Source organism: Saccostrea echinata, unplaced genomic scaffold, assembly GCF_033153115.1.
Source record: "Saccostrea echinata isolate AGI-Se365-2 ecotype Australia unplaced genomic scaffold, CSIRO_AGI_Sech_v1 ptg000030l, whole genome shotgun sequence".
Classification (NCBI taxonomy): Eukaryota; Metazoa; Mollusca; class Bivalvia; order Ostreida; family Ostreidae; genus Saccostrea; species Saccostrea echinata.
In genome coordinates this window covers 12,223,979-12,236,217 of record NW_026889779.1, presented here as the reverse complement: position 1 = coordinate 12,236,217, position 12,239 = coordinate 12,223,979, and the positions used below count along the sequence as shown (strand labels likewise).

General features: G+C 32.2%; 1 protein-coding gene across 2 annotated transcripts in view; it reads left to right on the top strand.

Moving 5' to 3' along the window:
* The window catches only part of LOC133197315 (von Willebrand factor A domain-containing protein 3B-like), a 42,844-nt gene that overhangs the window by 13,545 nt on the left and 17,060 nt on the right, over window positions 1-12,239 (top strand). The window contains exons 16-22 of one of the 2 annotated variants that reach the window (XM_061333282.1): window positions 227-256; window positions 1,182-1,310; window positions 4,622-4,670; window positions 4,818-4,974; window positions 5,296-5,417; window positions 5,588-5,638; window positions 5,780-6,257. In XM_061333282.1, coding sequence (XP_061189266.1) covers window positions 227-256; window positions 1,182-1,310; window positions 4,622-4,670; window positions 4,818-4,974; window positions 5,296-5,417; window positions 5,588-5,638; window positions 5,780-6,257 — 1,016 coding nt within the window. The remainder of the gene's footprint in view (window positions 1-226; window positions 257-1,181; window positions 1,311-4,621; window positions 4,671-4,817; window positions 4,975-5,295; window positions 5,418-5,587; window positions 5,639-5,779; window positions 6,258-12,239) is intronic. The other variant, XM_061333283.1, reaches the window with a different exon arrangement.

The window sequence follows — 12,239 nt, the reverse complement described above, 5'->3', positions numbered from 1 at the left end:
AATTTGTTCAATTCCTGACACCCCCCCCCCCCCAACCACTTTTATATTTAAACTTTTCAACCTTTCAAGATTGAAATGATTTCTGCTTTTTCCTAGCCATAGTGCTCAGGTGAGCGATGTGGCCCCTGGGCCTCTTGTTTTCAAAAGTTCATCTTACCAAATATGCAGTCAAAATAAAGTTTTACTCACTTAACCAGGTATTTAAGAGTTATTTTCAAATTCACAGTTTATAAAAGAAAAATGATCCGACATATTGGTATGTCTTACACATATGTTACCATTCTGCATTTATATATACCTATATATATGTTCATACATTTTACCCTCTTTCCAGTTTTAGAAGAAAGCTTTAAATTTGTAACTCAGCTATAGTTTTTAATTTTACTGTGATTTAACAGTTCTAAAACAATCATACAGATAAAACAAGCATATATTTGAATTGTCACAGATTTTTTTTTTGCATGTGGTGTGCTTGAGAACATTAACCAGATTGAGTTAACAGCCTTAATTTTTTTTTGTTGATAAAATGGATGCAGTGGGAGTTTGAGAAATAAGTGCAATGTATACATTTTATAATACATGTACATATGTAGTGTCAGTGATAGAATAACAGAAAGTCAGCTTCTGGTAGACATACCGGTACTTTTCTCCTTGTGTGATTAATTTTCACTATGTACGTGTACACAAATTTTCCATGGAAATTTGTGACAATGTATTTAAATTACATTTAAGAAATACAATGACTGTCCAAGAAATTCTACCTGCAGATTGAACAGAAATTGTGATTCCATGAATGGATACCATTGACAACCACTTTTAATTAAGAAACGATACACTTAACACTTAAGAATAATTATTACAATTTCAGATGAAATTGTTATGAGAAATGAAAATACATACACACTTTGCTATTTCTACATTTATATTTCTTTTAAGTCATAATGCATGTTCTGTTGGACATTTGTATGCATGTGTTAAAAATATTGCATGACAAAATAGGGTACAGCTCTTTTGGACATTATGTTTGCTTACCCATATACATGTATGATATGTATACATCCCTGTAAAAGTCAATTGACAATACATATTGACCATTATTTATATACTTTTGATCACAATTTTATTTTTATTTTATTTGTGCCTATATTTTGTATTGATTATATTTATTTAAATAATGTTAGGTCACACTAAAACCAGCATGCTACGCACTTTGAACAGCAGTGGACGTTTTTCACCCAACGAATGGCTTTTGCCAGAAACCAGAGCCTTGTTTGAAAAGCAAGCTGAGAAACAGAGACAGTTGGCCATAGGTATGACATTCACATAGTTATTAATTTTACAAATATTCTATAATGGCAGTCGTCATAATGTCAGTGTGTATATAGGCACACATGTGCACACCCATGTACCGGTACATATTTTTGCAGTAGTAATGAACCAAACTAACTGCATAAAAAATGAGAAAAAAATAAAGCTTAATATTATACTTTCATGTAAATTGGTTGAAATTGATTCGTGGTAAAACATTTGTTAAAAAACACTGTTACCCTCTGAATAATGAAACCATACCCTTCAGCATGATGAAATGTAGCTGTATACAGTCAACATATATTACTTGATGATGGGCAATATTAAAAAAAAGTTTACTGTACGGAATCAATGTACACACTGTTCACTGTTATTCTAATTTTATAAAACATTCAGTATAATATAATAAATACTGCATGTAGTTGAAGGTAACATTAAAAATTTTCTGCACCTCTGTTGACAATGGTTTTCTTGGGGTGAAAATTTTCAATGTTACCCCTAACTACATGCAGTATTTATATATTACTGCATTATTATACTGCCCAGTGGTTGACATAGGTTTGCTTTCAATTAATCTGACATTGTGGGGATCAAATATTTCTAGCAAATTTAAAGATTTATTAAAGTTCTTTCCTCAGTGATTTCTTTTAATATCAGTTGCACCTTCAGAATTCATTACTTTGGTATAATTCATGCCAACTGCATTGCTACATAAATACCTGATAGATGATTTTACTATCTGAGGTAGTCTCATTCCTTCTTAGATCATACATGGGCAATTGGTGTCTGAATTGCATGAATTTTACTACTCTACTTTCATTACTTTTTAGAATCTGTATACTTTTTTAAATTTATATTTCAATGATAATGCTTGCTTAATGCATTGATTGACTCTTGCTTTCAGTTCCACAGAAGTTTAACCTATTCCCTATTATGCTCAATGTAGATGAACATGACTTTGATACATAGTAGATTAGAGGTCTGTGGCACCCTGGGTCAATCCTTGGTGTCTGCATTCTGTAAAATCACTTATTTCTGTGGGGGTCAAATTTTTCATGGTTTGAGGAGATATTATTAGTTCATTGGGATTTCATTTTGTGGTTGAAAAAATGTTGAGTTCCATATTTGAAATTTTACATTTCATAAAGGACATGAATTCGTGGGTCCGGTCTCTTCATACCACAGAAACAATGAAAATTTAATCCCCATGAAAATTAGTTATTCTGACACAGTATTTTCATCAGAACCATGAAACAGACAAAATGTATTCTTTCTTGAAACTAAATTGTTCTCAAATCAAATCAAAAATTTTAAAATTTTCTGACACATTTCTGTGCAATGCCAGTACACTGCTCAGATACTAGTAATCTGATTAATTTTAAAATACAAATACATATTTTGAAATTTTGTACAAGTACTCTGAATGTCTTTGGCTGGCTTGACACATTAATTGACACAGGTACTACTGTACCCTTTAATTAGATTTATCAGATATTAAACTACCATAATTTTGGGAGAGATATCCCTCAATCTCTCTGTCTTTTCTTTAAGCACAATTGATGTATATTTGGACAAAGGTAGTGGGGATATAATCAATCAAAACTTCAACTCATCCTTTTAGGTGGAAGTGAATCTTAAAACTCAAATGAATATGACTTGCAAAGTGAAAGGCATACCTGGTATATAAGCATTTTCTCCCTTAGATGAAAACCAGTTCAAAATTCTGTTGTACGTTAGTGTATATAGATACATGTCATTTACCTCTTCCTTTCTGGTATTTTATAACATGAATGCTTTTATCTTTAGTTTTACAGAGGTTCAATATGTCCCCATATGTGGTGGATCCCAATGGTATATAACAACCATTCAGTTTGTAACCTGCTTTAACTACTAGTTATTGAAAAAGTATTTAACCTCTGAAGCATTTAACATATGTGTTACTGTTTTATTGGGGGAAAAAAATTAAGTTTAAAGAAAACTAGTACGAAAAACTAGCAAGAAAGCCTAAATGCATCAACACAATTTTTAATAAAAAGCTTTTCACACACATGATTATTATTTACATATTTATTGAAATAAATGCTTTTTAAAGCAATTAGGAATACCTGTATTGTGCTATTCAGATTCAATACTTGTACACCTATTCATGCATAATGTATCAATTAACAAATTATGCATTTTTGGCAAGCACTTGCAGCTGGGCTGACCATGTATATGAAGTATACAAATAAAAGACTTTGCATCGAGATTTTATGAGTTACATGTATATATGCAGAACATAAAAAATGAAATAATATTACTATGAAGAATTCTTTAAAATTGTACGTGAACAACTTTGTGTTAATTAATTGTTCTGTTAATGATTGTTGTAATATTTCAGTTTCCTATAACAATTTAATGTTGAGAACATTAATTCTTTTGTTTCATTAACTCAGTTTTGAATTAGATTAATGAACTGTGGTGATTGAGTGAATTAACTCTGCTAATGATTAATTTTAAAAAGTTCAATTCATCATTGTTAATTATGAATATTATAAGTAAATGTTTAAAAAATATATATAATGTAGCACAGGTTAGTGTACATGTAGCTCAGTGTTATACTTATAAAAACATATATAATTAGCTTATAAATATGTCTGTCACTTGAAACCTGCAGATGGTGATTATGTGAAAAAAGTTATGTTTAGGTAATAATCAACCTTGGGCCGGGTTTTGAGAGGGGAGGGGGGTTATCCTATGATATGTCTCATATGTTAATAAATGTTTTGTATTCTAGTACATGTATGTGTTATAATAGATGTTGAAAATATCATGTGAACTAAGTGTTAGAACAGCTAGAGTATTTAGGGATAGGGTGCAGAATAAGGCTATGTTCTTAAATTTAATTAACTTGCTAAACTTCTTTTATACATATACCATTTATTTCACAGGATTCACAAATGTTTATTTTACAAAAAGAATTTTCTGTTTCGGTGTTCCTAAAATATGCCGAAGTTTTTCATGTACATATTTCACTAAAGACTTGTATGTTGTACCATATTCTGAGCGATATTGTACATGTGATATGATAATGTAAACTCCTTTGTACCTGAAGTGCTGAATATTTTTTTTTAGTTTTGAGAGAATAAAGTTTTATTTTTGTTTTGGAATTTCAGTAATGCATTTCATATAGATATTTTTATACTAAATAGTTTTTGATTGTGAATTGGCATAGTTTTCTATAAACTTGTTTAAAATTTCATTGGTCAGGAGGTAAAACTTTTTCAGCATTAAGTTGTAGATGTTGGCCTGAATTGTCTCCCATTTATTGTAGAGACAGAAAAAGAAAAGAGCAAACGATTGAAGGTGAAGAGAGTCATTAGGTATTGGTTTATATCTTTTCTATATTTTCATTTTTATCTATATAATTTATGGAAAATCATTTGAGTAAGCAAATAAATCATTTAAAGTTTAATTAAAGATAACAAAGATAATTTCAAACTTATCTCTCATTGAAATGCTCACTGTAGGTCCAAGGAAATGTCATCCAAGATGTGGCTGAGCAAAAATGGACTAGTGGCCAAGAAATTGACCATACTGGATGCCCTTTCACCGACAATGGTCCCCCACAAAACAAAATATGTACCCATCTTGGATAAACATGTTGTTGCCAAAGTTTTTGATGAAGTAAGTTATTTCTTACTCTTGTCTTCTTTGATATTTGAAAAAAAAACTTAAACTGATTAAAAGAAAATCCTGTTTTCCTAAAGTAATGTTTTTATTAACATTTTTCTTGTGGAGAACTTACTCTATCTCAATTGGTAAATGTATGAAAAGTTTTGTGATGCATAATGTATAAAATCAAACTAAAAAATTGGTACATGTGCAATGTTGTTTTTTTTTTTTATAATGTTTTGTTTCAATTCCAACGTCTATTTAAAACATATAATTATATTGTTGTAATAGATATCCTTCATGCAAGATATTGTAAGTCTATGCTTTCTTTAGATACTGCCTGTAGCCCATGTGTCTAGCAGGACAAAACAACAGATAACTTTGGTCAATCCTATTGCTGTGGATCTGGAAGGCTACAAAAAGAAAGTGCGGAAATGTGTAGATCAGTACAAGGCGTGAGTAGTTTCCATAGTAACATGATACATTGCCCCATAAAATATACATTTGTTACATAAATGCTAAGATTTTGAATAGTATTCTTTAGGGTAAAAGTGCTTGCATGTTAAAGTTATAATTATGCCCTTTTCCTACAAAGATTACATAGCTTATTTTTGATATTTCATAGGAGATTGAATAGAATTGTGTGGAATGCGCTGCCTGAATCTGCAAAGGCTGAGTAAGTGTGGGAGATTTTGAACATTGTAGAATTTGGTAATTGTATGTGAGAGGTCTTTTAAATGAAGAATTTATTTTAAAAATAAATTAATCATTTTGTTTGGTGTTGTTAAATTGAAATAACATTGTAAAACTCTTTCAGATTTGATTCAGAGGAACCTGTATCATTTGAAGACAACAAATTAAAATTAATGAAAGCCCTAGACAATGCTGGATGCCCAGTCAGAGAGCAAGACATATTGCTACTGGAAAAAGAAATTAAAAGAGGAGAAAAGTACATTGAGCAGGCAGAAGACTTACGACGCGCTTCTGATCCGAACAGACAGGAGAGTTTTGATGACTTGGTGAGGAATCGCAGCAGACAGAGCAGCAGAAGTTCTTCATCCAGGAGCAGTAGAAGCAGCAGACACAGCAGTGCTAGCAGCAGAAGCAGTAGGAGCAGTAGGGGTAGTAGAAGCAGACGCTCCCGTAGTGAGAGTCCTAGAAGTCCAAGGAGTAGGACTCCAAGCAGAAGTCCTAGTCCTGCTAGGAGTAACAAAGATGAGGATGAACTTAATGTGTATGATGATAAAGCCAGCATTGCGTCCAGTTTGACCGTGAACTCCAATCCTGATGAAGAGGTCAGACCTTAATAAGTAGTACTGCATCCCATAGTGACCTTGTTTACCAAATATTATTCTATACATGCATGGGCTACATGTATACATGTATATATATATGTGTATGTTTTTATAGCATGGGCTTTTGCTATGATATGTATACATTAGTATTGCAAATTAGTATATTAACAATATGTTGTGGTGATCAAGACTTTTGAATCAATTACATGTATATGAAACAAAGATAAAAGTAGTAATTGCTCAAGTATTGTATTAAAATTGTCCTTGCTTTCCGGGACATAACTTTTTCAAATGATACTGTTGTGTGGAATAAGATTGAAAACTTGAAAGGTATGTTTAGAATGTCAAAATAATTGCAAGTTTTCATCATCAATCATTTTAATGAGGATCATGGATTATCAATCAATCTCAATTTTAAGTGTCCTTTTTGGAATACTTCCAAGGATGATCAAAAGAGAATTTTCATCACTGAATAGCTTCATTCTCTTTTAAGTTTATTATTAAAAAAGAAAGATTCTGATGGATAAAGTTTGAGTGCACAAAACTCTTACGAGGAAAAAAAATCCCCAAAATCAAAATAGGTAAAAATTCATCCTGAAGTAATGATTATTTAAAGAATCAGTTTTATTTTGAAACTATTTTTGAATTTATCATAAAGCAGATATATTATTGTTAGAGCAGTAGGGTAATTATCTGTATGATACATTTGTAATACATGCAAGCATGCTCAGTAGATATGTACAGACTAGTCGCTTTCACAACTTGATCAGTATTATGTTTACCCAAGAGCTCACCTTTGTGGAACTTTTGAAAGTCCTATATATATATACCAGATATTCAATATTTTTATGCATAATGATCTGTATTTTTACAAGTATTGGTGGTACATGAAAATTGTATCTGTATGCAAATTGAATGTTGCAGAAGCTGCACATGTTGCCTGTGATAATTGTTGTTAAAGTGTTTATATAACACTTTTATTTGTTATCTATTAGATGTAAATGTTTTCATCATGTGAATCTTAGAAAAAGACTAATTTTAGTTTCTCTTCTCTCCTCTATATACATTTTTTTTTTAAATCATTCATTTATTTATTTATTTTTTACACAATTTAGTTTTCCAGATATACTATTACTTTTTTTCTTTCCATAAACAAGTACTAGTTTTCCTTTTTCAATAGATTTTACAGCAATTTGGGAAATATTTTAATAGTGTTTTTCATCCTTTGTCAAAGTTAGCTTTTTATCATTGTATGATGATAACATTCTACATTGGCATAGTACAAACTGGTGTAGATGTTTCTATTTGCACTGTGAAGGAATAAAATTATGAAAATTAATTTAAATTCCCTATCATTTATATGTCACATTTGTGTAAAAAAAAATACATTCTTCTTCTCTCCAGAATTCAGTGCCCAAGATGCTGAATCATGATGTTGGAAATTTTTAAATTTCCTATCTTCAAATATGACACACTTTAGAGAATTTGAAAAGATTTGAAGAAAAAAAAACACTACTAGTATGTGAACTGTCAACAAAAATGGAATGAATTGAATTCAATAGTTGATGGTAATTTAAGATTGGGAATTTGCATACTTTTAAGAAAGAACCTGAAGCAAACTCAAAACTTTCAGTCTCAGTGTTCACTTTTTCAGACCCTCCACCTTTAACAGATTGAATTGCATTACTCATATTTTATTGTGTATGTAATGCATAAATATTTTTTAAAGGGTTTGTGAGTGTACATTGGTCTTTTACATGTATTCATGGGATGGTGGGCAAAGGACATTTGTGTAAATTTTCCTGTATTAGGTATAAGGATATACAAGGTATGCTCCAAGGAAAAGGGAACATAATTTGCTCAAATGCAGATAGTTTTTACTCCTACAAATTAAGAAAGAGAGTACATGTATTGTGCAATGGAGACAATCTGACAGATAAAATTAAAATTGTTCAATGATTTTCTGGCCACTAAAACGCACTACGATTGAAAATCTTCAATTATTGTTTTTAAACAAGTTACATGTGTACGTGTAGGATTTATCATACAAGATTGTGTATGCGGTATTCTTATGTAAATATTGGTCATCTAGCAAAAACGGTATTTCAAATAGCCTTCAACATTGCACACACATATTTATGCTCTTTTCTTTTTTGGTCAACCACAAAATAAAACAAGAGGCCCATGGGCCACAATGCTCACCTGAGCACATTGGCTAGGAACAAAGCACAAATCAGTTCAGTATTGAGAAGTTTACATGGGGGGGGGGGGGGGGGGCTTGAATTTCAAACTACCTTAGGATGCTTCCATATCAATATAAGAAATGGCTTTTCTGTTCTTGAGCGAAAGATTTTTTCCTATATATATTTTTTTTTTGTAAAACAATGTCACCAAATTTTCACTATTTCTGAATTCGCTCCCCTTGAATGAGGGCGTGTCCATTTGTATAAACTTGAATCCCCTTTATCCACCGATGCTTTGTGAAAAGTTTGGTTGAAATTGGTCCATTGGTTCCGGAGAAGAAGTCGAAAATGTGAAAGCTAGTCAGGCGGACAGACAGACATCACGACAGACGGACTACAGACAAAATGTGATCAGAAAAGCTCACTTGAGCTTTCAGCTCAGGTGAGCTAACTAGATCGAGGTACTGTGAACAATGAGCTCACAAAATGATTCCCTATTTGATTATAATGGCAAAGTCTGTGTTTAGGCTATTGGAAAGCCCAAATATGTGTCCGATCAAAACGTAAAAAAGGAAGTGGAAAATGGTTCTATGTAATAAATATTCTGAAAAAGTCTAATTAAAGAAGATGGGTGAACAAGGTGTGCAGAATGCCTAAAGCTTCAGATATTAATAAAATCATATTCAATTTGTGAATTAAGTATTTAAAATAAAGTTCTCATTATTGAAATTTATGAAATTATGATTAACAAAACTTTTCTGAGAAAAAAGATCTCGGAAAAAATTATTATTTTATTAAAAAAATAAAATGGTATTCGTGGGATTCGAACCCCTATCAATAAAAATCCGGGGTATCATATTCTTTTGAGACTAACACGCTAACCACTACGCCACGCAGCTCCTGACGAAATATGGCATTTAAATCATGTTTGTGATATGACCCTTGACTTAATGGACTTCAAGTATTTCTCGGAAAGATGCGAATGCTTTGTCATAAAAGTGTACTTTTAAGGTATAGTGGGTCTTTGCTCCATGTTTTTGTTAACCAAAAAATGTATATTTTTATGCAAACTTTTAGGATCAACTTTCAAAAAAAAATGGAGCGAAGACCCACTCATATCGAAAAATTTTGTTAAAGTGTGAGAAAATGATCCTTTTTGTCCTCTTTAGTGTGTGTATGCTATTTCGTAGGCAAATAATTTCAGTCTTTGTGAGATTTTTGTAAATTGTAGAGATTTAGCATAAAATATACTTTAATGGTAGATGAAATATCAAAGAAATCTTTTATATAATTGAGATTTTATTTTTCACTTCACGTTTGTCGCACTATAGGCACTTCGCCCGCCTTGTTCACCTATCTTCTTTCTTCTGCGGTAAATTCGAATAAGAGATGTGTATCCCCATTGTAGCGTAAAAGACGGGCGGACAGACATTCACCTCGATCATCACTAAATATACCCTCGCTTTTCAAGTCGGGGGGGGGGGGGTATTAAAGGAAGGGATGTCTGTATTTTGTATTCTTTGAACCCAAGTCACCAAACATTATATTGAATTTCATTGTTTGGAATTTCCTTAGAGAAAGCCCATTCTTTTTTAAATGAATGTGTCTAGTATACTAAAATCCCGTATTACACAGTATGATTTTGACTTCTCGTCTCGAGTGAATTATTGCCTCTTCATCAAAAAGATACGAGTTTATGTTTTCATCTGTTTGTCCATCGCTCTCGTTTTCTTCAGTAAATTTCAAAAAAAGTTTAAACGGATTTCAATGAGATTTCGGGGAAAGGGTGCATGTGTCCTAGCACAAGTTACTTGGCCAAGCTTAATATCAAATTTCTGTCCATTGCATCCTATTGAAAGAAAATGTCACGGTTCCGTTGTAACAAAGACTCTATTATTATTATAAGATACTTCATTGAAATACATGTGAGCAACTTGTTCCAATCATAGATCTGCAGCACATTTTACAGTCTGAAGAACAAGCCCATCGTCAGGCTCACATTGGCACCCCTCTCCTCAACACTTACACGAAGGTCTATTCACTAAATCAGTCTAGAAAATCTTTCTGTGAATAGTGAACAATCAAATGGCGGAGATGAGTGGGCAGCTTTTGTATCTTTGTTTGTTTGTTTTTAATGTTTCAAAGAAGTTTTGTTACCTTCCTCTCAATAATTTTGCAGAACGTCCACTGAAGTATGGTTAAAATGTTAAAAGTCCCACCTTTATTCTTCAATATTAAGTATATTTGAAAACAGGTGAAAAGTACATTATTTCATTTAATATGTAAGATTAATTATGTTTCGCGCTTATTTAAACAAAGATGACTCCTTACTTTGTTAAATACAAAAAGATGACTCCATTACTTTGTTAACTTAATTTGAATGCAAATAAACATCTTATTAAATATATTAATCCTTTTTGCCGAGCTTCATATTTATGTATACATTATGACAGGGATAAAACAATATCAGCCTGAAGGTACTGAGAATCGACTTTCTCGATTGAATTTTTGTAATTTCAAAATAATTATAATTGTCCGATTCCCACTAGCTGTCTTCCCCCCGTCTGTCCGCCTACACTGTATCACTTTGTGTTAAGTATGAAGTTTTAAACTATTCAAGGTAGTTTTGTCAAACTTTCAACATAGATATACAAATGTATAAAATTCAATAAAAATAAGGGAGTGGATTGGTGTCACTCAAAATCCTATGTCTGTGGGGAGGAAGGGGGAGGGTCCAACTTTTTCGACTAGGCCTATAGTGAAATGAAAAATGTTGGATACTTTAACATGGTAGGATTTGACCATACTGTAACAAAAATGAGTAGGGTAGCAGCCGGCCATTCTGTGAAGATTAAGATTTTCAAACTAAAACAACATTAAAACATCAAGTTTAAAACATTGTTCAGTATAAATGCTTGGAAAAGGGGGGAGCTTGTCCCTGCCCCCCTCCCCCCTCCTCAGATACTAAGCTATACATGTACGTGCCTGTTCCATACATACTTTATATAAAATATCTTGTCATTATCCTCTTAGTTAAAACTTTGCAAGCCAATATGGATATTTTAATAAAACCCAATGGTAGTTACTAAGTTAGGCCTGTAAGTTACACCACTACGGGAGATAACTCTAGATGCGTTCTCGTGAGTCGCCATAACAACAACGTAAACGACCAGGTGCGCTTCCGTTTGACGGTTTGTCCAATACAAAGGTTTTATCGTAATCGCCGGTGATTATTCCTTTATTGATTGACAACTCTCGCTATTATGTATCAAGTAGTCGAAAGTAAAAATCCAAGGCGAGATTTTCTTTCCAAAAACCTTGTTCTTGAGCTCGAGAGTCTGAGCATGACAAAGGTAAGCTTTAGCTGTTTAGATCGAATTCACTCTGTCTAAGATTCACTTTCGTCTGGCATGTTATCAAGTTTCATTTAGTTTGATACGGTCTTTAATTTTGTTCTTTTTATACTTCACTTCTCGTTGACATTTAATTATCCAAAGCGGGTTTAATGCTCATGTTGAGACATGACTAGCAGTTCGGTGTTTCTCCTAAAATTATATTTAGAATGGCTTGAATTCTACCTAAATAGCCAATTTAAAGGTAACCCATTTTCAAAATTTTAAATGATAATCATCACTCTAGCTCTCATGATATAAAAGACATTTCTTTTAAAAACCCTTGCACAATCAATTGTTGTTCCACCTGAAAACACATATATGTATGGTCTAAATAGCCAGGGCTTTTAGTTATTAAATGTCTTCAGAATCCACATTTTAATCTTCATGCCATAAAATATATACTT